Source organism: Anopheles maculipalpis, chromosome X (assembly GCF_943734695.1).
Source record: "Anopheles maculipalpis chromosome X, idAnoMacuDA_375_x, whole genome shotgun sequence".
In the NCBI taxonomy this organism is placed as follows: domain Eukaryota; kingdom Metazoa; phylum Arthropoda; class Insecta; order Diptera; family Culicidae; genus Anopheles; species Anopheles maculipalpis.
Genome location: NC_064870.1, coordinates 15,545,345 through 15,568,836, shown reverse-complemented (window position 1 = coordinate 15,568,836; position 23,492 = coordinate 15,545,345). Strand labels below are relative to the sequence as shown.

The window sequence follows — 23,492 nt, the reverse complement described above, 5'->3', positions numbered from 1 at the left end:
TGTGGCATAGCCTTTATTCGTCAGAACGGTTTCCGTTGTATTTCTCACTGTTCCATTTGGTTATGGACTCGCATTAACGCATCTAATCTTACCGGACGCTTCCACCCCAATTTCCCCCTTTCACTATGGTTACCTACATTAACGACCAGAGGTGGTCGCTGCAGTAAGGGAAGCTTCTTCATCTGCCGTTAAGGGCTCGCGTAGCCCTTGGTTGGATATCGCAACCCCTCGAGCAGCTGCTCTCCGCATCTGCTCCGTTTCACGTCTCCGTACGCGCCGCCGGATGATATCTGCCTCCGTAGGCGGCACCCGGCTTCTACGGCTCCGGCCGGGGGGGACTGGTGGTATCGTCCCGGAACGCATCCGTTCCCTCCAAGACCGCTGCATGTATAGTCGGCGCTCGTGCCTCTGGCGAATGGTACCCGGAGACGGGGAACGCCCTCGATTCCGACGTGGAATGGGAGGGGGTGCCGTTCCAGCTGCTTCCGCCTCGGCTGCCATCCGCAGCACCTCTTCGTCACGCGCACGCGCTGTTTCCGCCACTGCTGCCGCCAACCGGACATCAGCTCGAGCAGCTGCACGTTGCCGAGATTGTCGCCCTCGTGCCGTCCGCACGCGGTTCGCCCGTGTTTGTTCAGGAGACACTGGAGACGCTGCCTCCTCCTCACCCTCTTCGACTAACTCGGAGGAAGGTGCTCGAGTGTTTAAAAGCACCTCATCCTCCCGCCAGATCTGCTGAAGGACCCTCGTGATCCTTCTTGCGGCCTCTTGTATGGAGCTCCATTGGTCCGGGCTCTCCAACAGCTTCATACCCAGGTTGTCAGGATGAACTGGGTCTTCCGAGCCGAACCCAAGAAGCTCTTCTCGTATCTCTGCGAAGACCTCGCATACGAACAGGACATGGGCCACCGACTCAACCGAACCAGGGCACCGAGGACACTCTGGGGTGGGGAGAAAACTGCAGACATGGAGATACTCACGGAAGAATCCGTGTCCCGTGAGTATTTGTGAGAGGTGAAAATCCACCTCTCCATGTCGCCGTCCCACCCACTGGTGCAGGTCGGGAATCATGCGATGGGCCCATGTCACGTACCGACTGGCCGTCGGTGCTGCAGCCGCCAGGTCCCATGACCGCTGCCATTCCTGCATCGAGACCATTCGCTCCGATAATCTAACTTCCTTCCTGCTGGTGCTAGGGGCAGCTAGGAGCCTCCTGTAGCACCTTGCGTCCTCTTGTATTAGCAGCTTGTACGGCAAGAGGCCTGCTAATACTACGTTGGTCTCATACGCCACCGACACGAAAGAGCTGGTAACACCCCGTGCAGGTGGCTTTTGCACTTGGGCCAGCTTCCGTCGGCACCACTGCATTCCCGTTGCTTCCGACCAGACAGGGGCGGCGTATCGGACTATCGACTCCGCAACTGCTGCCATCAGCCGACGCTTCGCCACTTGGGGGCCACTGTGGTTCCTCATGACTGAGGACACCACACCAACCACACGGAGGGCTTTCGACGTGACCATCTCCACATGCGGTTTCCATGACAGGTGGTCATGGAGTCGGACACCCAAGTACTGTATCGATTGCTGTGTTCTGCACTCGACGTCGCCGACACGGAACGGTACTTCCAGCCGACCTCGCCGGAGACTGGAGATAAGAACTCCCTCCGTCTTCTCGGGTGCCAGCTGAAGATGATGACGGTTCATCCAGCATGCGATGCGATCCACCGCTTCCTCGGCAACCAATGCAGCCTCTTCCGGAGTGCAGCCCTCAGCTAACACCGCGATATCATCCGCAAAACCGATGATACTCGCACCCTCCGGGAGCTCAACCCGTATCACGCCGTTATACATGACGTTCCACAGTGTTGGTCCCAGGATGGAACCCTGTGGAACGCCCGCAGTCACCCGGCGTGTGACGGGCCCGTCTGCGGTGTCATAGACGAGCTCCCGGTCTGTGAAGTAGTCCTGCAGGAGACGTCTCAGCTTCACCGGAACTCCCTTTTCACGAAGGGCCTCCGCAATCAATTGCCAGTTGGCGGTGTTGAACGCGTTACGGACGTCGAGCGCTACCACTATGAGGCGTCGCTTGTCCCGGTGATTCGTACGTCCATGTGCCTGGGGATGTGCCAAAAAATATTTTCGAATTTTCCAAAACTATTTCACTTAAATTTGGCATTTTCCCGCCACAAAACAAGTATAATCCTTCACTATCTAACGTTTTTAACACTTTTCAAACGATTTTAACTGCAATTTTGCACACTTTTTTCGCTATCTCCACGGAGCTCTGTTTTGGTGTACCACTTGTCACCACTGACAGCTCACCACTCGCTGAAGTGCAGGTGGCGGTGACAAAGCGCAGGATAGATTTAACTAAACTGTCACTGTTTTTTTTTTTACTGTTGTGAGAAATCTCACTAAGTGGATGGTTCGAAAATATTCGGAGTTGATTTTACCAAGCGTGTAACGCGTTCGCTGTTTAGTTTGTTACTGTTTATTCATCTGTTTTCTTTTTACATTTACAGTAGTTCATTTTTCCCTAAGCCTAAGAATTCATTTCTGCTCTAGATCGTGCGTCAAGTATCTTATCTAGGGCAATTCTGTTTTAGGTGATTTCGTGAAACCTTTCATGAAATAATTCACTAACCTATTTAAATTCCAACATTCCGGCCACCAAAGAAAGTATTTCTTTAACTTATCTACGAATATCAATCGTTGCTTATCTATAATTCAAATTCCCTGATAAATTCAATTTAGGTAGTCCATAAAGTTCAACTGCCCTGCACCGGATGTCCGAAATGGTATGTGAGTAATGTCAAAGAGTGTACTTTGAGTGCATGTGTGTGTCGCTAAGTTGTTTACATTTGCGCATTTTGCAAAATGTCAGGATTTGGGAGCATTGATAGTCTAGCTGTTGCACGCACTATCTCTTTACCAGCGCCAGTTCGTAACGTGACAACACGAACTATTCCATCTTTCCCGGGATGGAGTTTCGACACACTACCCATTGGCCATAAAGTAGGTGGTATGTTGTCTTCTCTGATTATAACTAGCTGTCCCTCTTTTAGCGCTACCGGTTTGGATGAGATATTCTTTGCACGGGCCTGTAGCTGTTGTAAATATTCGGGATACCACCGTGCCCATATACACTGAAGGTGCTTTTGGATTAACTCATACTCTTTCAACCGATTGGACGGTGTGCTCCTGCGATCAACTTGTGGTGGTGCTAACATGTTTGACCCTACCAAAAAATGACCCGGTGTCAATGGTTCCATATCAGTGGGCTCGTTCGATAGTGGAACTAATGGCCTAGAGTTTAGACATTGTTCTACCTGGGCTAATAGTGTCAACAAGCCTTCCTGTGTCAGGCTCGTCGCTCCAATTGTGCGAACGATGTGTTGTTTAACCGAACGTACCGCAGCCTCCCACAATCCACCGAAATGTGGCGCTCGTGGTGGAATGAACTTCCACCGTATTTCGTTGTTCGCACACCAGTTGAATATGTGATCACGATCGGCGTCACTGCACTTCAGCATCCGATACAGACGATGTAACTCATGTGCAGCCCCTTTGAAGTTGGTAACATTGTCTGAATGGATTTCTGAAACTGAACCCCTGCGTGCGAGCGATGAATCGCCGAAGTGCCGCTAAAAAGGAATGAGTCGTTAGATCGTTGACCAATTCGATGTGCACCACTCTCGTCGAAAAGCATACGAAAATCGCGATGTATGCCTTAGTTGCACTTCGATTGCGGATAGTTGACTTAATCATCACGGGTCCGCAGTAGTCAACACCACACACTGAAAACGGCCTTGTTGGTGACACTCTCGATGTAGGCAGATCAGCAACAGTCTGTTTCACTAACGAAGGTTTAGTTTTAAAACAGTTGTGGCAACGATGGAATACAGACTTTACTAAACTTCGGCCTCCAAGTATCCAAAATCGCTGACGAAGTGAGGCGAGCAGAAGTTGCGGTCCCGCAACTTCTGCTCGTATGCAACAAGTGGCGATGATGATGTGTAGCTAGTAATGCTGCAAGCGGATGTTTCGACGATAGCACAATCGGAATTTTCGTCGCATCTGCGATCTGTGCGTTCCGAAGCCGGCCACCAACACGCAACGTGCCAGCATGATCGACGAAAGGTGACAACCATTTCAACCGTGAGTGTCGCGGTATCTCTCTGCCACTCTTGATCTCGCGAAATTCTTCCGGAAACGAATCTTGCTGAGCAAGTTGACACAAGCAAATCTCAGCATGATGGAGCTCATCCTTGGGTAGTACCGGAACAACCCTGATGAGTTCTGGGAGTGTTGTGTGAGTGCAGCTAACCTCTGAAACTGATGCAGTGCTGTGCTCCAGACAGCGAAAATAGCGTAGAACATACATAAGCCGTCGTGCGACGAAGTTTCATGTAGCTAGAAAAACGTGCAAAGAATTTGCTACTAAAGTCGTTCGTAGAAGATGTTGCAGCAACCAATTCTACAGTTCTTTCCTCTTCGTGGCAAACATTTTCTCCTGTTGTAAGATTATTTTGTGGCCAATCTTCTTCCTTGCTGCCTAACCAATGTGGACCATTCCACCAGCGATGAGATGAAAGCAGCTTATCTGGAAGCAGACCACGAGAAATATCATCTGCTGGGTTGTCCACTCCTGGGACGTGTCTCCAGCATTTGATCCGAGTTTCTTGTTGGATCTGTGCCACTCGGTTCGCCACAAACGGCTTCCAGCGACGTGGCGGTGAGTCCAGCCAATGTAGCACTGTCATCGAATCAGTCCAACAGAAGGTGACTATTGCGGTCTCGAGGAACACCAATTCATCATCCGATTGGGCCGCCAGCGTAACTTTCGGCTGAGATGAATGTTGAGCGACCGTGTGATGTAGTAAACTATGATGTCGTTCATTGCATGAACGGCAAGAATAGTCTGATTTGCACGATTTCACTTGATGAGAGCTGCTGAGGCAGTTCCAACATAGACCCTTCGTCTTGACTATGTCCCGTCGTTGTTGTGTTTCCTTTCCGATAAACACAGGACAATTGCGTAATAGATGCATTTCAGAACACTGTAGAGGACATTTCAGCTGTTGTAGGAACGGGGAGCTGGACGCATTTCTCTGCACTGCAGCTGCGTTTGTAATTGTCTTTCGTGGTACAGGAAGACGATGTGCGCCGGCCACCTTGGTCGGAGCTACCCTTTCGCACACAAAGCTCTTACTCGACTTCAAAATTCGAATTCGATCCTGCAGGAACTCGATCAGCTCACTGTATTTATCCCGTTTACAATGCACGGAATGCTTCTCCCAAGCTAAGATAGTTTCTTGATCTATCTTCATTAGCAGCATGTTGGACAAAGGCGTATCCCAAGTATCGACCGGTTCTTGTAGTTTCACCAAGCCATTCACATGCCGTGTGAATTCGTCCACCAAAGAAGTTAAACCGTCGACACTTTCTGTTTCTAATCCCGGTAGGAAATACAGCCTCCGCCAGTACTCGCGAATGAGCATCCGTGTGTTGTCATATCGCTTAAGAAGTGACGCCCAAGTCACAGCGTAGTTTTCTGTAGTCAAAGCCACATGTTCGAAGGGAACTGCTGCGTCGCCCTTCAACGAAGAAAGTATTGTAATTTGGCAATGTATGGTAAATCAGCGGAAGCGTCAATCATCGCGACAAACCGATCGCGGAATGACAACCACTCGCTTGGCGCTGGTGCGCTTGGCCGTCCAAACGCGAGCGTTGAATTTGCCAAAAGTGTGGATTCGTTCAGCGGGTTGGCATCCTTCCGTTGATTCTCCCTGAAGAATGATTTCAGCCGTCGGCACCGTTCTTCCATATCGATCCTGTCGTTGATACAGGATTGAATCGCCTCGCTGCTGTCGTCACACTCTTCCAGCTTCGCTACCGCAGCGAAGAAATCCTGCCTGTGTTGCTCCAGCCCCTCCAAAGCCTCCGGAATCTGGCTTACATCGTCGTTGCCGAAGGACTGCTTAAACCGTTCCAACGATTTAATGTTCTCCAACGCGACTAGTTTCTTATGCTGCGCAGCTTTGATGTTCTTGTCCATTTTAATCACTTTCAACTATTGATAACGCACGTTACAAACACCGAAAGAACTCAAATAACGATGAAGCGAATTTAAGCGATGGCGCGAATCCGACCGTTGCCCTTTTCGTAAGGCGAATGAACTTGAACGCGTGAATTTGGATTGGCGCGTAACTTGCACCGCGCTCGTGATGCGGAGCGTACCAAATTTACCGAATTTACACCGATGCCCGATACACAGCGATGAAAGAGAAATAACTCCGTATATTCAATATCCGGTTCGAAGGACCAAAAATGTGAGAAATCTCACTAAGTGGATGGTTCGAAAATATTCGGAGTTGATTTTACCAAGCGTGTAACGCGTTCGCTGTTCAGTTTGTTACTGTTTATTAATCTGTTTTCTTTTTACATTTACAGTAGTTCATTTTTCCCTAAGCCTAAGAATTCATTTCTGCTCTAGATCGTGCGTCAAGTATCTTATCTAGGGCAATTCTGTTTTAGGTGATTTCGTGAAACCTTTCATGAAATAATTCACTAACCTATTTAAATTCCAACAACTGTACTGCCACTTCACTGTCCGAATGTCCAACCTATTCGGGCGCCAGTTAACGTTCCTGGATTTCGGGGGTGAAATCAATCACAACCAGGTTCTTCTGCGTCTTTACGACGTTTATTATTCGACTGATGTACTGAGGTTCATGCCGCTTATAATTTATGTCCTTTTTATAAGTCACATTCTATCGGGAACGGAGTAACGAGGGAAAGGGAAGGATTCATGTTCAGGTACACTGCTATATGTCCTGGGTGCCGGATGCATCTCAGGTATTCTTGTAGGCAGAATATTCTAATAACCGAGTGTCTGGAGCCGGAATAACCGTGCGCCTGGAGCCGTCTTGGGTAGTCGGTGAAGGATGGCGACGGTGGTAGGTAGCCGTCCTATAACTCGTGCCGGGCAAGCTCTATTTCAGTGACCAAAAGCGCATTAGTCATTAGTACCCCTGGCTTTACGAAAACCAAACTGAGTACTTGAGAGAAGGTAGTTGGTTTCCAACCATTCTTCTAACCGCAAGAGAATCATCCTTTCAAGGAGTTTCCTCAGACACGAAAGTAACGATATTGGCCGATATGAATCGCGTTTTGTGCACAGTTTTGCGCAGGAACGAAGTCGGGACAAATTTTGTGGGCAAATTCATTCAGCCACTCGCCAGAAAAGCTTTCACTCTCGTTGGTGTTATTGCTGTTTCGCATCCTTCTAGCCATTCTCCAAAGCGAATTAAGTGAAGCAGAAGGGTCTAGGTTATTGACGTATCTACGCCAATACCCTTTTTCTTCGCCTTCAACAGGTTTTTGCACGATCTCTCCAGTCCTTTATATTTTTCATATAAAAACCTCGAGCCCGTGTCCCGGAATGCTTTAAACGCCTCCCGCATCTTTTTAAAAGCCGCTTGACAATCCTTGTCCCACCAAGGAGTGGGAGGTTTTTTGAATGCTTGGTGGGAGCGCCTTGTTTGGGCTTCAAGAGCGCACTTGTTTATAATTGAAACAAGTTTTTCGTACTCCTGAACTGGAGACAAATCTTCCAAGTCAAGAGAAAGCGAAGCGGCTAGTAATTCACCGTATGTCGTCCAGTCGATGTTCCTCGTTAAGTCACATTTAACGGGGATTCCACCTCCTCGACATCCTCCCTTGATGTAGGAAATTACTATCGGCAAGTGGTCACTGCCGAAAGGGTCCTGGATCACCTTCCAACTAAAATCTAGGGCTATCGCTGATGGACATAGAGACAGGTCCAGTGCACTCGCCCTACTCTTAGGTGTCTGCATCCTAGTTGCCTCTCCTGAGTTGAGAATTGAAAACCCAAATCTGTCGCAGATGTCTCGGATAATAGGAGCGCGAATGTCATCCTTATCGCAGCCCCAGTCGACTCCGTGAGAGTTAAAATCTCCCAGGATCAAAAGCGGTCCAGGCAAGACCACTGCTAAATTTCCAAGATCCTCTTTGAACTTTTCAATTTTTTCCTTTTCATTGTTGGCTATCGGGGGGATATAAATTGAGGTAAATGTCACGTGAAGATCGTCAAGTTTTGCCTTGACTGCGACAGTTTCAATAATATCTTGTCTAGGGGTGGGTATTCTGGTGAAAGTCTGACTCTTTAGAACACCAATCAGTACCCCGCCACCCCTTGTAATGCGATCTTCACGGATTATATTAAATCCGGTGAAGGTAAGATTAATGTCTCCCGATAGCCAAGCTTCACAGAGGGCGAACACATCGCAGTTGTGCTCGCCCACTTATGCTTTAAAGGAGTCCAGCTTACCAAGCAAACTCCTACAGTTCCACTGCATGATGGTAGCCCTTGGAGGAATTAATCGTCCAAACGGACCATCATGCTTAAGCTTGGCCATTGGGCCAGTCACTGTTTGATCATCCCCTTCAGGAAAGGAAGGGCCCAAGTAGAGATCATGTGCAGGTGCTGCGGGAGGTTCAGGGTCATGAGGAGGGACTCTAGGATCTCGGAAAGGGACGGGGTAGGGGTTTTCGGACAACCCCCGATTGGAAAAGCCAAGCTTTCCAGAGGTGCTTCGGTCCGGGGGGATCGCTTCTTCTTGGGCTCCTTCCTGGCAGATTGAGGAGCGGGAGCAGAAGGATCAGCGTCTCGAGTTGGGACTGAGGTTGTTGCTTTAGCAAGACGCTGTTGTGCCAAAGGTTTAGTTTTTTTTAGGACCTTCCGATGTACCTTTTTGTATGATACTCTCGTGGCCTTAGCTGATCTCAATGCCACCTGTTCGGGTGCAGTCGGGTTGGACTCGCCATTTGCAGCTGTATCCAAAACTGCAAAAGGGTTCGACGCGTTCGCACCTTTAAGGGCGTCGCTATAAGAGCCGCGTGCCCTCTCAGCTACCGTTTTTGTCTGTTCCCTTTGCAATTTTCGGTACACCGTGCACAAGACTACCTCATGCCAATCCTCCCGACAATGCGAGCATTTTTGAGAAGGGGCTTTGCACTCCTCGGTGGCATGTGCCCCTCTGCATTTTCCGCAGCATATTTTGCGAGTGCAAAACGGATCGGCATGACCGATCCGACTGCACTTCGAACAGGTGGCCACCCTTGGCACGTATGGCCGGTCGATCGGTATCCGGGGACCTTCAATAATGAGGGCCTGCGGAAGACCCTTACCCTCAAACGTGATTCTGATTGAGGAGGTCGGAACATATTTTTCCCCTCCTTCGCTGAGGCGTCAAGCTTAAAAAGCTTTTTTGCCTCGAGCACTTTTACTTTTGGCGTACCTGGGGCTTGAAAAACGCCCACGCCATATTTAACAATATCCTCTTCAGGATATTCGAAGTCCTGGATCACGCCAGACACTTCAACCAGACTACCGGGGATGTAAACCCGGTAGTGCTCCGTAAATTCTGGATCAGCCGCAATGGCGTTGGCTTGAGCCCGGTCCTTTGCGGTAACCCTGCTGGAATAACCCGAGCGTCCGGAGCCATGTCGCCTAGCCGGTGTAGGATGGCGACGGTGACGGGTAGCCGTCCGGTAGCCTGTGCTGGAATAACCCGTGCGTCTGGAGCCGTGTTGGGTAGTCGGTGAAGGATGGCGACGGTGGTAGGTAGCCGTCCTATAACTCGCGCATGCGTTGATCGATAGTGTACCATCTTCCACCAATGGTAAATTTTGCTGGCAACAGAGGAGTGCAATCTATTTGCGTACCTCTTAATTGTAACGAACGATTATTGTTTTTGTTGAATAAATGCGTTTGTGATAAGTTCACGTTAGTGCGCGCAGCTTACACGTCCGTATTGGTTGCAGGTTGTAGCGGAAGAGAGCGAACGTTTATTTGTTTTGTCTGTCCCTAGCGATGTAACACAACTTATTTTGTTTATTCCTACTAGTTGATGTTTCACGCGTTGGTATATTCAACAGTTTTTTACTGGAATTCCCTGATAGCAGTCTTCTTTGCTTTCGTAAGAAACGTAAACTGGTTTACATTCAAGATTGTATAATATTTCGGCTACTACTACTGTTATTACTACTGCTACTACTACTACTACTACTGTTAATATTACTACTATCCAGGACGTGTCAGGAGGTTTGTGACAAACTCACTGGGGTTTATTCGTGCTTCCCAGGTGAGATAACCGAAGTCTACGAGGGCTGACAATAAAGTAAGGTCTCCAATTTTTTTTTTCATAGAAAATGACCTTTTTTTACAAAAAGCGATACACCGTTGGAAAGGCCAAGGTCTTGGCTACTTTTCTACATAATCCTCATTCTTTCCAACACCTTGCGCATCCGCACGATGAACTTGTCTATGCCGGCAGAATACCACTCTCCGTCCGCCTCGCGCAGCCAGGTGTTGACCTCTTTCTAAACCTCCGCGTCACTTTCAAAATTCTTCCCTCCGAGATGTTTTTTCAGGGCGGGGAATGACGGATTGTTTCGCTGCTACACACTCCTCCAAGCTTCTCTTCCAAGTCCCTAATTGTCTCACGGCGGTTTTTGAGCATTTCTGCCTCCACTGCTTGAACAATCGCATCCGAGACCGACGGTCTGCCACTTCTCTCCTCGTCGTGAGCATTAGTACGCCCGGAATTGAACTCGCGGCTCCACTTACGCACGTTTTTTTTATGTCCATACACTTCCCCGTAAACTTCAACTAGTTGACGATGAATTTCAATAGGTGTCACCTTTTTGGCACTCAAAAAACGTATTATAAAACGCAATTTGCACTTGGACGCTGACGCGAGGGGTACCTCCATCGTTGACGGCTGCTCAGCCAAGACTGAGCGGTCGGGGGAGCCTCACCCAGCAGCAAAGTGGTAGTGGGGGAACCAAGGAACACGGCGGTGTTGTCGGATTTCGCCTAGCGCGTGATCCGGCGAAGTTGCAGCGTTGGAGACCTTACTTTATTGTCAGCCCTCGTAAATCGAAACATCAACCCGTCGTGTGCGCTAGTTAACAAACACGTGGGTTGGGTTTGGATTCGGAGCCCTCGGACAGAGTACTTGTTGTTTAAGAGCTGAACTGAGAGTGAATGTATTTCTAAATTTCGTCCTTAAATATAATAAACTATTTCTATTTCACAATATGAGGAAGCAGGATGGACGGTTTAAGGGTTCGTTGTTTCGCTGCTTGCTTGATGGTGGCTTGGAGTACCTGATGTACGACGGTTTATCAGGGAATACCAATACGGGTCTAGGGATGCAAATGTCTGAATAGCCAGGGTATAGATGACCAGGTAAAGGTGCATGTTGATAGTTGGTGAATTGTTTTACAACTGGCTGGATGTGAAGGACATTTTAGGATGCTGATGTCTGGATGACATTTTTTTGTTTATTTATAGAGGCTTTGAGCGTAACCACGTTGTCGTTATAACCCGATTTTGTACGCGTAGTATACCCCAACGCGTTTTCACATGTGTGGTTGATGTTCGATACGTTCCTCCGCTGCAAACTGTTCCTTGGACGTTACTGACGATGAGTGCTTTTCCCCTTGTGGTGTGTTTGCGACGCAATTCCCTAACCCTTTTAATGATGGCTAAGGCGATTTCTCTTGGAACTTGAGCTAGTTTACATTCTTGAGGTGTTAGTTCTTTGACGACGGTATATTCATAGCTTCTTTCATAGTCCAACGTGTGCGAAAAGGCGCCACACTGTTTAAGTGATCGTTTAACAATTACTTTACATTTGTAGTGATATTTTTTTTTGCTGTACAAATTTCAAAGCACAAACTTTTATGTCTTTTATGATACTTTTCTTTATTTAACGTGTTTCGCGGAGTTTACTTGGGCAGCGTTTCCCCTTAGATCGGACGTGTTGCTATTCTAAACCTTAACCTATCTTTAATTTATAATCGCTCGTTCGCGCCAAAATTTATTAACCTACTCACTGATTGGCTTATCCTAATTATCACTTATTTCCCTATTTCCTATTCCCTATCTTAAGCTATTCTATTCTATCCTACGTGTAACATTAAATCTAGCTTGTATGCGTGAATGTTCATATGTGTGATATCTCAGCGGATAACCTAACGCAATGTACTGAACACGGTAATCCTGTACGCACAACTTTATTGGTTGCGACTTAACTCATTCGCGGTTTTCATCAGACTGACCCACTCCACTCGGTCACAAATAAATTTCATAATTCCCTCTCTTCTCTCACTCTCTCCTTATCTCTTCATTCCCTCTCTGTTCCCCCTTAACGTGGTCCGGCGAACAGCCGCAACTCGCTTGCCTCGCTTCTCTGGTCCGTCCGACCACACAAGCCGCCCGCTTGCATTCTACGGTGGGTTTCGCGGAATTCTGGCCGGTGTCGATGAGATCGAACAACAATTGCGGGTGCCGCCGTTCCAGACAATTGTCGCCAAAACAGATGCCACTCGGACAGCCTTCCGTTCGCTCCTCACCCCGCACCTCTCTCTCCTTCCTCAGCCCGCCATTCTCGCCCGTTCCTTAGACCGCGCATCTCGCTCGTTCCATCGAAATGGAACATCCTCCCGGCCAGGTTGATGCTACGGATCTATAACTGGAAGAAGAGCTAATTTATGAACAGGACGTTTAAACTCACCACTCCTTGTCTTCACATCCACTACCCGGATCAATCCGTCCTCGCCCGGGAACACCCTTGCAATGCGTCCCAGCTTCCACAATTGCGGGGGCGTATTATCCTCCTTTATTAGAACCAATGCTCCCTCCTTTACGTTGTCCTTTATTTTGGTCCACTTGTATCTAGTTTGCAGTTCGCACAAATACTCCCTTTGCCATCTATTCCAGAATTGCTGCCGCAGTTGTTGGATTCTCTGCCATTTATTCAAGCGACCTTCAGGCATATCTAAATAGGATGGTTCTGCAACTCCAATCAAGGGACGATCAATTGTAAAATGAGCTGGAGTAAGGCATTCCAAATCGTTAGGATCATTTGAGTGAGCATACAATGGCCTTGAGTTTAAGATGGCTTCAATTTGGCATAGAAGCGTGCTAAAATCAGTTATTGTTAGAGATGCAGATTTATAAATCTTCTTCAGTACACTCTTAACACTCTTGACCCCTGCCTCCCAGATTCCTCCAAAGTGAGGGGCACCAGGGGGTATCATTTTCCATACGATCTCCTTTTCTTGGCAATACTGGAAAATGCCTTGGCCTGTCGCCTCCTTCCTAAACATCTCATACAGCTCTCGTAGTTCATTTTTTGCTCCGACAAAATTTGTCGCATTATCACTGAAGATTTCTTCAGGTATTCCTCTTCTTGATACAAATCGTCTCAAAGCTGAGAGAAAGGCACCAGTTGATAAGTCCTCCACTGCTTCCAAATGGATCGCCTTAGTCACCATACACACGAATACACATATGTATCCCTTTATTGCCGCAACACGACGTATACCGGATTTCAGCATAATTGGCCCAGCAAAGTCAAGCCCAACTCGTTGAAAGGTAGGAGCAGCTGTTACACGGTAGCTAGGAAAATCACCCATCTGTTGTTCCAAAGTAGTTGGCTTGCTTCGGAAACAGGTAATGCATTTATGCAGAACCATTCGAACCGTTGATCGCGCATTGACAACCCAAAATTGCTGACGAAGAATCGCAATCACTCCAGATGGCCCGACGTGCAAATTTTCACGATGAATTGTTGCAATTAAACGATGTGTAATCACATTTCGATTTGGAAGAAGAAGTTGATGCTTGTTTCCAAAGGCCAGATTTGCATGTCTTATACGACCTCCTACCCGCAGTAACTCACCATCCAAAAAAAGGTTAAGGTCTTGATAACGTTGCAACGGTTTGCTATTCTTTACGGCCGAAACTACTTCCGGTAGATCCTGATGCTGAATTGCTCTAATGATCCAACGCATCGATTCTCGCAATTCGGGAATAGTAGGGTTTGGATCATTAATGCGTTCGCCCTTGCGACGCTTTGTGTTTTGTTTGAACCGCACGATGTAGGCAAGTATTCTTTGTGTCTTTCTAAAGGATTCATATTTCTCCAAAATTGGGAGAACTTTCAGCGGTACGATAACATTGCAGATAACCTCGTTGCGCAATTCCGGAATTTCATCATCATTTAGTTCATCGATGCAAACATTTGGTATCTCACAAGTACGTAAAAACTCCGGACCATTCCACCACATCTCATTTGAAACCAGTAGCGACGCCGATTGACCCCTTGATATAACATCCGCAGGGTTTTGATGTGTCCGAACATAACGCCAAATGAATGCTCGGTTCTCGTTGATCTCGGCTACACGATTTCGTCCAAAAACATTCAGGCACTCTATCGGCTTTTTCAACCATGCCAGAACTATTTGGCTATCCGACCACAAGTTAATCGTTTCGAAATTAAAATCCTTTAATGCTTCCAGTACTTTTTTCACTAGACGACAAAGCAATGAAGCTGCAAGCAGTTCCATTCTAGGAATTGTCACGTTCGATAAAGGGGCAACCCGAGATTTGCTGATCACTAATCTCAATTGCGCTTCACCATTCCTCTCTATTGATCTTATATAGACGCAGGCTCCATATGCCTTCAAAGAAGCATCCGCAAATCCATGGATCTCTAATGAAACTGCATTTGTACTTACTACATGTCGAGGAATTCGAACTTGATTTTCTGTTGGCAATGCTTCCAAAAAATTATCCCATTCTTCTATCAACGGCTCAGAAATTTGATCATCCCAGTCCAACTTTGCTAACCATAGCTTTTGCATCAAAATCTTTGCCAACACAACCACTGGAGAAATAAGCCCCAATGGGTCAAATATTTTTGCAATGGCAGACAGAACCTCTCGTTTGGTAGGTGTTCTGCCCTTAGACGGTACCTTTGTCAAAAATATAAATTCATCATTCATCGGATTCCACATCAAACCTAACGTTTTGATGATTTCGTTAGCTTCACAATCGCCGATTTTTGTTAGAGCATCCCGATCTTCAAATGGTATCGATTCCAAAAGCCTTTCATCATTCGCTGACCATTTATGAAGTGTCATACCCGCCTTTCTAAACACCTCAATGAGTTGCACTTGTGCAGCATGGACAGTCTCGATATCATTTGCCCCAAACAATCCATCGTCGACATAAAAATTCTCTTCAATAATGCGACTGGCTAAGGGAAAACCTTCTCGTTCATCTCTCGCTAGCTGCAACAACGTTCGCGTTGCTAGAAAAGGTGCTGCTGCCGTTCCGTAGGTCACCGTGGTAAGCTCAAGCACACGCAGTTGTTCATTCGGCGAAGCTCTCCAGAATACTCGTTGTAGCGGGCTGTCGCAGGGATCCACCTTTATCTGTCGAAACATTTTAGATATATCGGCACTTACCACATATCGAGGCATTCTAAAACGCAGCTTGATGGAAAGTAAGTCGTGTTGTACCTTAGGGCCGGTCATCATAACGTTGTTCAAAGACAAGCCGTTTACCTTCGCCGAAGCATCGAACACCACACGGCACTTGGTAGTGTTCTTGGCCGGGTTCAATACAGCATGATGCGGCAGATACCACCTTTTCACGGAGCCATCGTCCTCACTTTCATCAACCACTCTACAATGCCCTAACTCCTCGTATTCACTCATAAACGCTTGATATTGTTCACGTAACGATGGATTTTTCAACAGTTTTGTTTCCAACAAATAAAACCTACGCAGCGCTACACTTCGCGAACAACACAATTGGCTTATCGATTCCCTTAAAGGCAACTGCACAACATACCTGCCACTGGATTCACGATAATGTGTCTTCACAAAATGTTCTTCACATATCTCGTCTTCCACCTTCACGGAACGCTCACTTGTCACATCTTCAACTTCCCAAAACCTTTGCACTATTGTTTCCAAATTTTCTTTTGTCACAACATTTGTGTACACCTCACGCTCTTTGTGTATTTCCGCAACACGTCCACCTATCACCCATCCGAAATGAGTGTCCGTCATCATGGGAAGTGTTTTTGCCAATTTCACTGAACCAGATGCCATTATTTCCGAAAGACAATCCATTCCCAATAAAATGTCTACACAACTTGGATTGTTGAAATATGGATCGGCCAACATCGATTTATCAGGCAAATTCCACTTCGACGTATCGAAATACACAGAGGGTATTCTACCTGTTATTTCACGATACACAAAACATGTCACGTCCATAGCAAAATCACTACACCGAGATTTCACTGTAAAAGTACACTTTTTCTTCACCGAAGATTCAACGTTGCCAATCCCCTTAACCGGTACGTTCACGTTTACCAAATTTACGCCTAATTTCGTTGCAAGCGCTTCAGTCACACAACTGATTTGCGATCCACTGTCCAACATCGCACGACACAACAACACCTCTTTGTTTGGTAATTCCGCGTAAAGCAAGACGGTTTGCAAGAGAACAATACTTCCCGCCGCATCGGTATTGTTCACATGCTGGCTCGCGCTCACTTGTTCGGGTTCCCTTGAAACCGGTTCTGGACCGTTGTCCCAATGCAATACCGTGTTGTGTGGTCTGTGGCACCTGTTACATTTCAAATGCGATTTGCAACGATTTCGCCAATGTCCCGGTTTTAGGCAAATTAAGCAAAGACGCTTCGATCTAATAAAACTTTCCCGATCCTTTCCATGCAGTCGCATCAGCTCAGAGCACTTGAACGTTTCATGGGCACCCTTACACAATTCACACACAACTACACTGCACACGGTTGTAGCTGCATTCGATCTCATAGGCGTAACACCACTTGAGCTGGGCCCTTTCGAAACAAAACGTCCCCTTTGCCCCGCTGCAACATTTCCTTGGCACCTTTCTAGAACCGACACTCTTTCTTTTAGGAAGCACAAGGTTTTTTCATAACAAGGAAGTTCGTTTCTAGGGACACTCGCTTCCCATAGTTTCTTTGTTTCAATATCTAACGCATTCGCTATCAAATGTATCACCATCGCACACGACAGACCGGTAAAGTTTTCACCTAAATACTTTAGATTTTCCACGTGACTTTCAACCGATTCAACCAAACCGCGCAAACCTACATAACTTTCCTCATTCACTTTTTTCAAATTCAAAAGTCCACTAATATGTAAGTCTACCATACGCCGTTTGTTATCATAACGTTCGGATAACAGTTGCCACGCACGTTCATAATTACCGTCGTTTATTGTTTTCTCATCTATTACCTTGGCAGCCTCACCACTCAAGGCCTTTTCAAGATGATACAACTTGATACGCGAATCTTCACTACCTTTGTCAACAATATCTTTGAATATTGTTTTAAACCGCGCCCACTCCTCATACTTGCCACTGAACGAAGGTATTGGCCGAGGAAGCGGAGCATTCACAATCACTGACGAAACGCTAGGATCAGGTATCAATGCTTTTGGTGAAATGGACTGTGCCGCAAGGGCTTCAGATGCACTTTCTATTTCCATCATCACCTCCTCATGCAATTTCACTGTCTCCTTAAACTTGTCGTCATGCACTTCACTTTCGTCATGTTTTATGATCTCACCATAATGTTTGTTGTGTTCTTCTAAAGCACTATCTGCCTTCTTCCCGAACACTTTGCACTGTACCGCGGTCAGCGCCTTTCCCTCTTCCTTCGCCTGCACAATGTTGTCCCTTATGCGAATCAATTCGCCATACGCAAGGTCACGCATGTGCACATGCGGCCTTACAGCAACAATTACATCCACCCAACCGGGTTGTGGCGCCGGCTTTACGGTTGGAGTGCGAGACGTCCGAGGCGTTCGAGTCATGATGACGCGATTTTTACCGATATCCAAAGCACAAAGGGTCAATATCCGAAGTTCGAAGGACCAATGTGATATCTCAGCGGATAACCTAACGCAATGTACTGAACACGGTAATCCTGTACGCACAACTTTATTGGTTGCGACTTAACTCATTCGCGGTTTTCATCAGACTGACCCACTCCACTCGGTCACAAATAAATTTCATAATTCCCTCTCTTCTCTCACTCTCTCCTTATCTCTTCATTCCCTCTCTGTTCCCCCTTAACGTGGTCCGGCGAACAGCCGCAACTCGCTTGCCTCGCTTCTCTGGTCCGTCCGACCACACAAGCCGCCCGCTTGCATTCTACGGTGGGTTTCGCGGAATTCTGGCCGGTGTCGATGAGATCGAACAACAATTGCGGGTGCCGCCGTTCCAGACAATTGTCGCCAAAACAGATGCCACTCGGACAGCCTTCCGTTCGCTCCTCACCCCGCACCTCTCTCTCCTTCCTCAGCCCGCCATTCTCGCCCGTTCCTTAGACCGCGCATCTCGCTCGTTCCATCGAAATGGAACAATATGTATATACTTAATCTAGCTAGTTATAATTATTGCGTAGGCGTGTTGCCTGTCTTGAAGGCGCTACACCTCCCCCCTTTAAAAATGAAAAGCGTATGCTTTTCATCCCTTAATTAATCTATTCTTATGCACTGTACTTCGTTCTTTTGTATTTGTATTCTTTGTTGTACAGTTCACGTTATCTATCCTTACTACTTTGTATGGTCCTAAGTATATCGGGTCTAATTTTTTTAGTGATGGAAAAAGTAACGAAAATTAAATAACGGACCGGTACCTAGTTGATCAGAAAATGTACCGGTACCGAGTACCTGTTTACTTTGGACCTGGTTATCGATTGTTGATAGGTTATTCGATGGGGAGGGGGGTGGGGTTCTGGGGGGTTTGAAATATGTTTGAAGATAAACAATATTCTTTGTGCATTATACTATCTCATTTATTTCATGCAACACATAACTCATTCTTCTTTTCGGAAAAAAACAACTTAAACTTAAAATTCTGGTTCAATCTGAATCTTGATTATATCATACATTTTTCATAATTATGTTTCAAAAAAATAATTTCCTCTACTTAATCTATTCCTACGCTCGGTGTAAATTTGTCCCGTATTTGAAAATTATTATTATTATTACACTTTATTCATTGGACAATAATAGTCCGGATGATCGTATCTTAGCCTAGCGTGTACATAAATACCTAATTTTTTTTTAACGCTATTCAATTCGTTCGCCTTGAGAACAGTTGGCCCTTGAAATATGTTATGGAGTTCTGGAAGTCGAATAGTGAGTACACCTCATTGAATGCTCTACACATTGATGTCAGAGGATCGCCTGACCCAAAGTTCGTTCGGCGCCGTGTACTCGCGAGTAGTGGGCGTGTACGTAGCGATGTTGTGGGAGCATATATGTTAAGTTGTTGGAGGAGTGCAGGGGAGTCAATGTTCCCTGTAAGCAGGTTGGCGATGAAGAGTTGCTGGGCAATACGACGTCTCTCTTTCAGCTGGTGCAGGCCAAGGAGCATCAGACGATTTTCGTAAGAGGGATGTTGGCTACCTGGATTTCATGGAAGTAGGTGGATTGCGTACCGGGAGAGCTTACGTTGAATTGATTCAATGCGGTCAGATAGGCGTTGTGCCAATGGGTTCCAAACCACACTAGTATACTCGAGAATTGACCGAACTGTGCTGCAGTAAATGGCTTTAAGACACATGGGGTCCTTGAGGTCTCTAGACATGCGTAGCACAAATCCAAGAAGTTGATTGCAGCGACTGATGATTTCTTCGGCATGACGATCAAATGTCAGTTTAGTGTCCAGCACAATACCGAGGTCCCTTACATGTGTCCCTTATAGGAGTTCCATTAATATTGTAGCTGTGGTGTTTCGTCTCCCGAGATCTACTGAAAGATATCACCTGACATTTTTCAATGCATATTTTTAGTTGATTCCGCATACACCAGTGGTAGAAGTTATCTAAGTGTTGTTGTAGCTCATGCTGGTCGGACTCTTTGTGTATTGTCATGAACAATTTAACGTCGTCTGCAAACATGAGGTATTTATCTGCTGGCAGTACGTAGGCTAGGTCATTCATGAAGAGTGTGAAAAGCAGTGGGCCCAAGTTGCTACCTTGGGGTACACCCGATGTTGCAATGAATGGAGGTGATAAGCTATGTGCAAATTCAACAGTGTATGTTCGGCCAACTAAATACGACGTGATCCAGCTTAGCAGCTTTCCCCCAATTCCCAATTTAGCAAGCTTTGCCAGAAGTATGTTGTGGTCAATGCTGTCGAATGCTGCTTTAATGTCGGTAAATATAGCATCCGTTTGTAGTCGATTATCCATGTTGCGCAAACAGTGCGAAGTGAATGTGACGAGATTGGTGACGGTGGATCGTTTTTGGACAAACCCATGCTGCTGCGAGGTGATGTAGTGACTTGCAGAGACAGTTAGCTTTGTGTGGATAACTTTCTCAAATACCTTGGCGCCTGCGCATAGTGATGGAATACCCCTGAAGTTTGCTCCTTGTGTTTTATCACCCTTTTTGAAGAACGGGATGATTCGAGAACTCTTCCAAATTAGTTCGATTTTGAGTGCCCGATGGTGCGTAAATATTTAAAAGTTTGGTTTGATCAAAACACAAGGATATGATTCTACCGTCCAAACTTTTTTCTACGTGTGAATATCTTATTTCCTGCCTCAAGGCAATTGCAGTTCCTCTTTGCCTTTCGTCTATAATTGTGATTATTTCATAACCGTGAATATGTCTGAGAGACGAATCGTTAACCTCTTGCATGCATATTATATCTAAGTCTAGCTTCTGTATCGCAGATGCTAGTGCGTAGGTTTTAGTGTCATTTGAGATGTTGCAAATATTTATACTTCCTATGCGATACGTTTTATGCATGCCTTTTCTCTCTTCTTGAAAAGTTCTTTTCCCTCTAGAAATCTAGTTTTCTTGTTTTTTCCCTTTTCGTGTTATTGATAAAGTTATACAGATTTTTTCCTACCTTTTCCGTTTTCAGGCATTGTAGTTTTTGTTGCATATCTTGTTCGACCGCGTTTCGATTCGATCGTGATAAAGTCTGTTAGTTTTTTATCCACTTGTCTCCTGACGGATGATGATCGCGATCTTTGTCTGTGGTTGATATTCTCTACCTGGTTAAGAGTGTGAGTGTCGACGACGTTTACAGTAATTACATCTGTGTCTGCAATCATTTTGGTTTTGTTTGCAGGCTTGCATTGTAGTCCCGAAGTGTCTGGCTGAGGTTCTAGCTGCTCTTTCGATGTTGAAGTGTTGGTCGTTTTGGGCACATTATCTACTGTGCTAAGATCATGTCCATTTGTCGTGACGTCCGCATACGATTCTAGCCGATCATTTAGGTTGGATTTCTATGTAGTTAATTTTCTGCTGCTTACACAGGTCATCCCGTGATGTACGGGAAGATCACACTCCAGTGCATTCCAGCAATGACATTCCGAGCTCAATCTAGTCAACGTCCAATCAAAGGATGATCGACAAGCCGAGACTGAGCCCGCCAAACACCCCGAACCCGACGCCAACGCTGCCAAACTCAATGTGTCTAAACTGGATTGGAGTGCAGAACACTGTACTTTCAACAACGCTTGCCTCCCTTTTACGGCAGTGGTGGAACCGCCTTCGAGTGCTGTTGCCCAGTCATCGGATCACCCGTGGCACTACAAGAAATACACTTAAGGCATAGACAACACAACATTTCACAAAAAAGGAATGGGGGAATACGAATAAGGATTGGAAGCCGATACGCCAGAGACAAGACCGTTGTCTCTGGCGTATCGGTGAATGATCCTCATGTAGGGGAGGTCCTTGGTAGCCAACACTTCTCTAATTTTAGTACCCGCTCGTCTGCCGATATCCTCGACTGCGCTCAACAAGGAGGGTCTTGCGGTTTCAAATTCCACGCAGGACCACAGAAGGTGATCCACATCGTGGAATCCGTCACCGCAGCCACACACTTTTGTCTGAGCCAGAGTTATACGCTGTAGATGAGCATTCAACGCAAAATGATTCGACATCAGTCGAGACATCATTCGTATGAATGCCCGGTCTTCAGAGAGCCCATCGAACCAAGGGCGCAGGGACACTTGCGGAGAGATCGAGAAGAGAAAACGCCCGAGTTCATCCGCCTCCCACATGCTCTGCCAGCGAGACAGGAAAAGTTGCTGTGGGAAACGAAGGAACTCCTGGGCCGAGATAGGTCGGTCGTAAAAAGTGCCTTCTTTGACGCCTGTTTTGGCCAGTGAGTCTGCCTTTTCATTGCCGGGAATTCCACAATGAGAAGGGACCCAAATGAGCGAGATCTTATACGCCTTATCGAACATTGAGCCAAGCAGTTCAATGATTTTTATGGTGAGGAAGTCCTGAGTCTTAACTGCCTTCGGAGATCTCAGAGCTTCAATAGCACTAAGGCTATCAGTGAAGATGAAGTACTGGTCCGAAGGTCTCGCTGCTATCATCGATAGTGCGTACAAGATTGCGGCTAGCTCTGCGGTGTAAACACTACATGGCTGCCTCAATTTGAAAAATGCCTCGGTGGACTCGCTAAAAACACCGAAGCCAGTATCCTCCTCAGAGGATGATCCATCAGTGTAGTACTGGCTTATTTGGTCTAAATGACCATACTTATTCATGAAAATACCCGGAACTACCCTCGGGCGAAGATCATTAGGTATGGTCTTAATTTCCTCGTGCAATGAGGAATCTGTTATTAAAATGGAACTGTAGTTCTCAGGAAGGGCAGCACGATTTAATGCCTGTGGAGCGCTAGGATGCACTTGCCGGGCAACAAAATCTTCATAAATCTTGAGGATTTTGCTCTTAGAACCTGTCTCTAGAAGCGCTTCAAAATTTTCTATTATCAAGGGATTTGATACTGAACAACGGACTAGAAGGCGAAGCGACAGCATTTCAAAACGTAGTTTGAGCGGCATCACTCCGGTCATCACTTCTAGGGACATGTTGTGTATAGATTTCATGCTCCCTAGTGCGAGTCTAAGACAGCGGTACTGTAGCCTTTCAAGCTTGAGTATCAACGTATTGGATGCCCAATGGAAGCATATGCTTCCAAATTCCAATACGGATAGTACCGTTGTCTTATACAGTCTCAGGACGTCTGATGGATGTGCGTCCCACCATAATCCTGTGGCTGTCCTTAGAAAGTTGGTTCTCTTACTGCATTTTTGTACCAGATGGGTGAAATGAGTACTCCAGTTTAGCCTTGAATTAAACCATACACCAAGGTATCGAAAATTGTCGGATGTTGATATCTTTTCACCATATAAAAAGACATCAATTTTCGGGTCATATAGTCTTTTCTCCCTGTTTTTTCCCGTGTCGCTAAAAGGAGAAAAGACTACCATCTCAGTTTTCGTAGCAGAGAACTTGATACCAAGGTTTTCAGACCACTCGGAAAGATTATCCAGAGTGGTTTGTAAAGCCTGTTGTATTTCGTCGGCGTCTCTGCTTGCAACAGATATAACACCGTCGTCTGCCAATTGTCTAAGACTGCAGTTTGGCGCTAGACAAGAGTCTATCTCACTAACATAAAAGTTATACAAAAGGGGGCTCAAGCAGGACCCTTGTGCTAGTCCATGGAAGCTGGTTCGTTTTAACTGCACGTGAACTTTGTTGAAGTTCATAACTTTTTCCGACAA

At 46.3% G+C, this 23,492-nt stretch overlaps 1 protein-coding gene across 1 annotated transcript in view; it reads right to left on the bottom strand.

Moving 5' to 3' along the window:
• Positions 1-6,641: 6,641 nt before the first annotated feature.
• LOC126563897 (uncharacterized) overlaps positions 6,642-23,492 on the bottom strand; it is a 42,501-nt gene continuing 25,650 nt past the window's right edge. The window contains exon 3 of the mRNA XM_050220691.1: positions 6,642-6,773. Within this exon, the coding sequence (XP_050076648.1) occupies positions 6,642-6,773 (132 nt within the window). The remainder of the gene's footprint in view (positions 6,774-23,492) is intronic.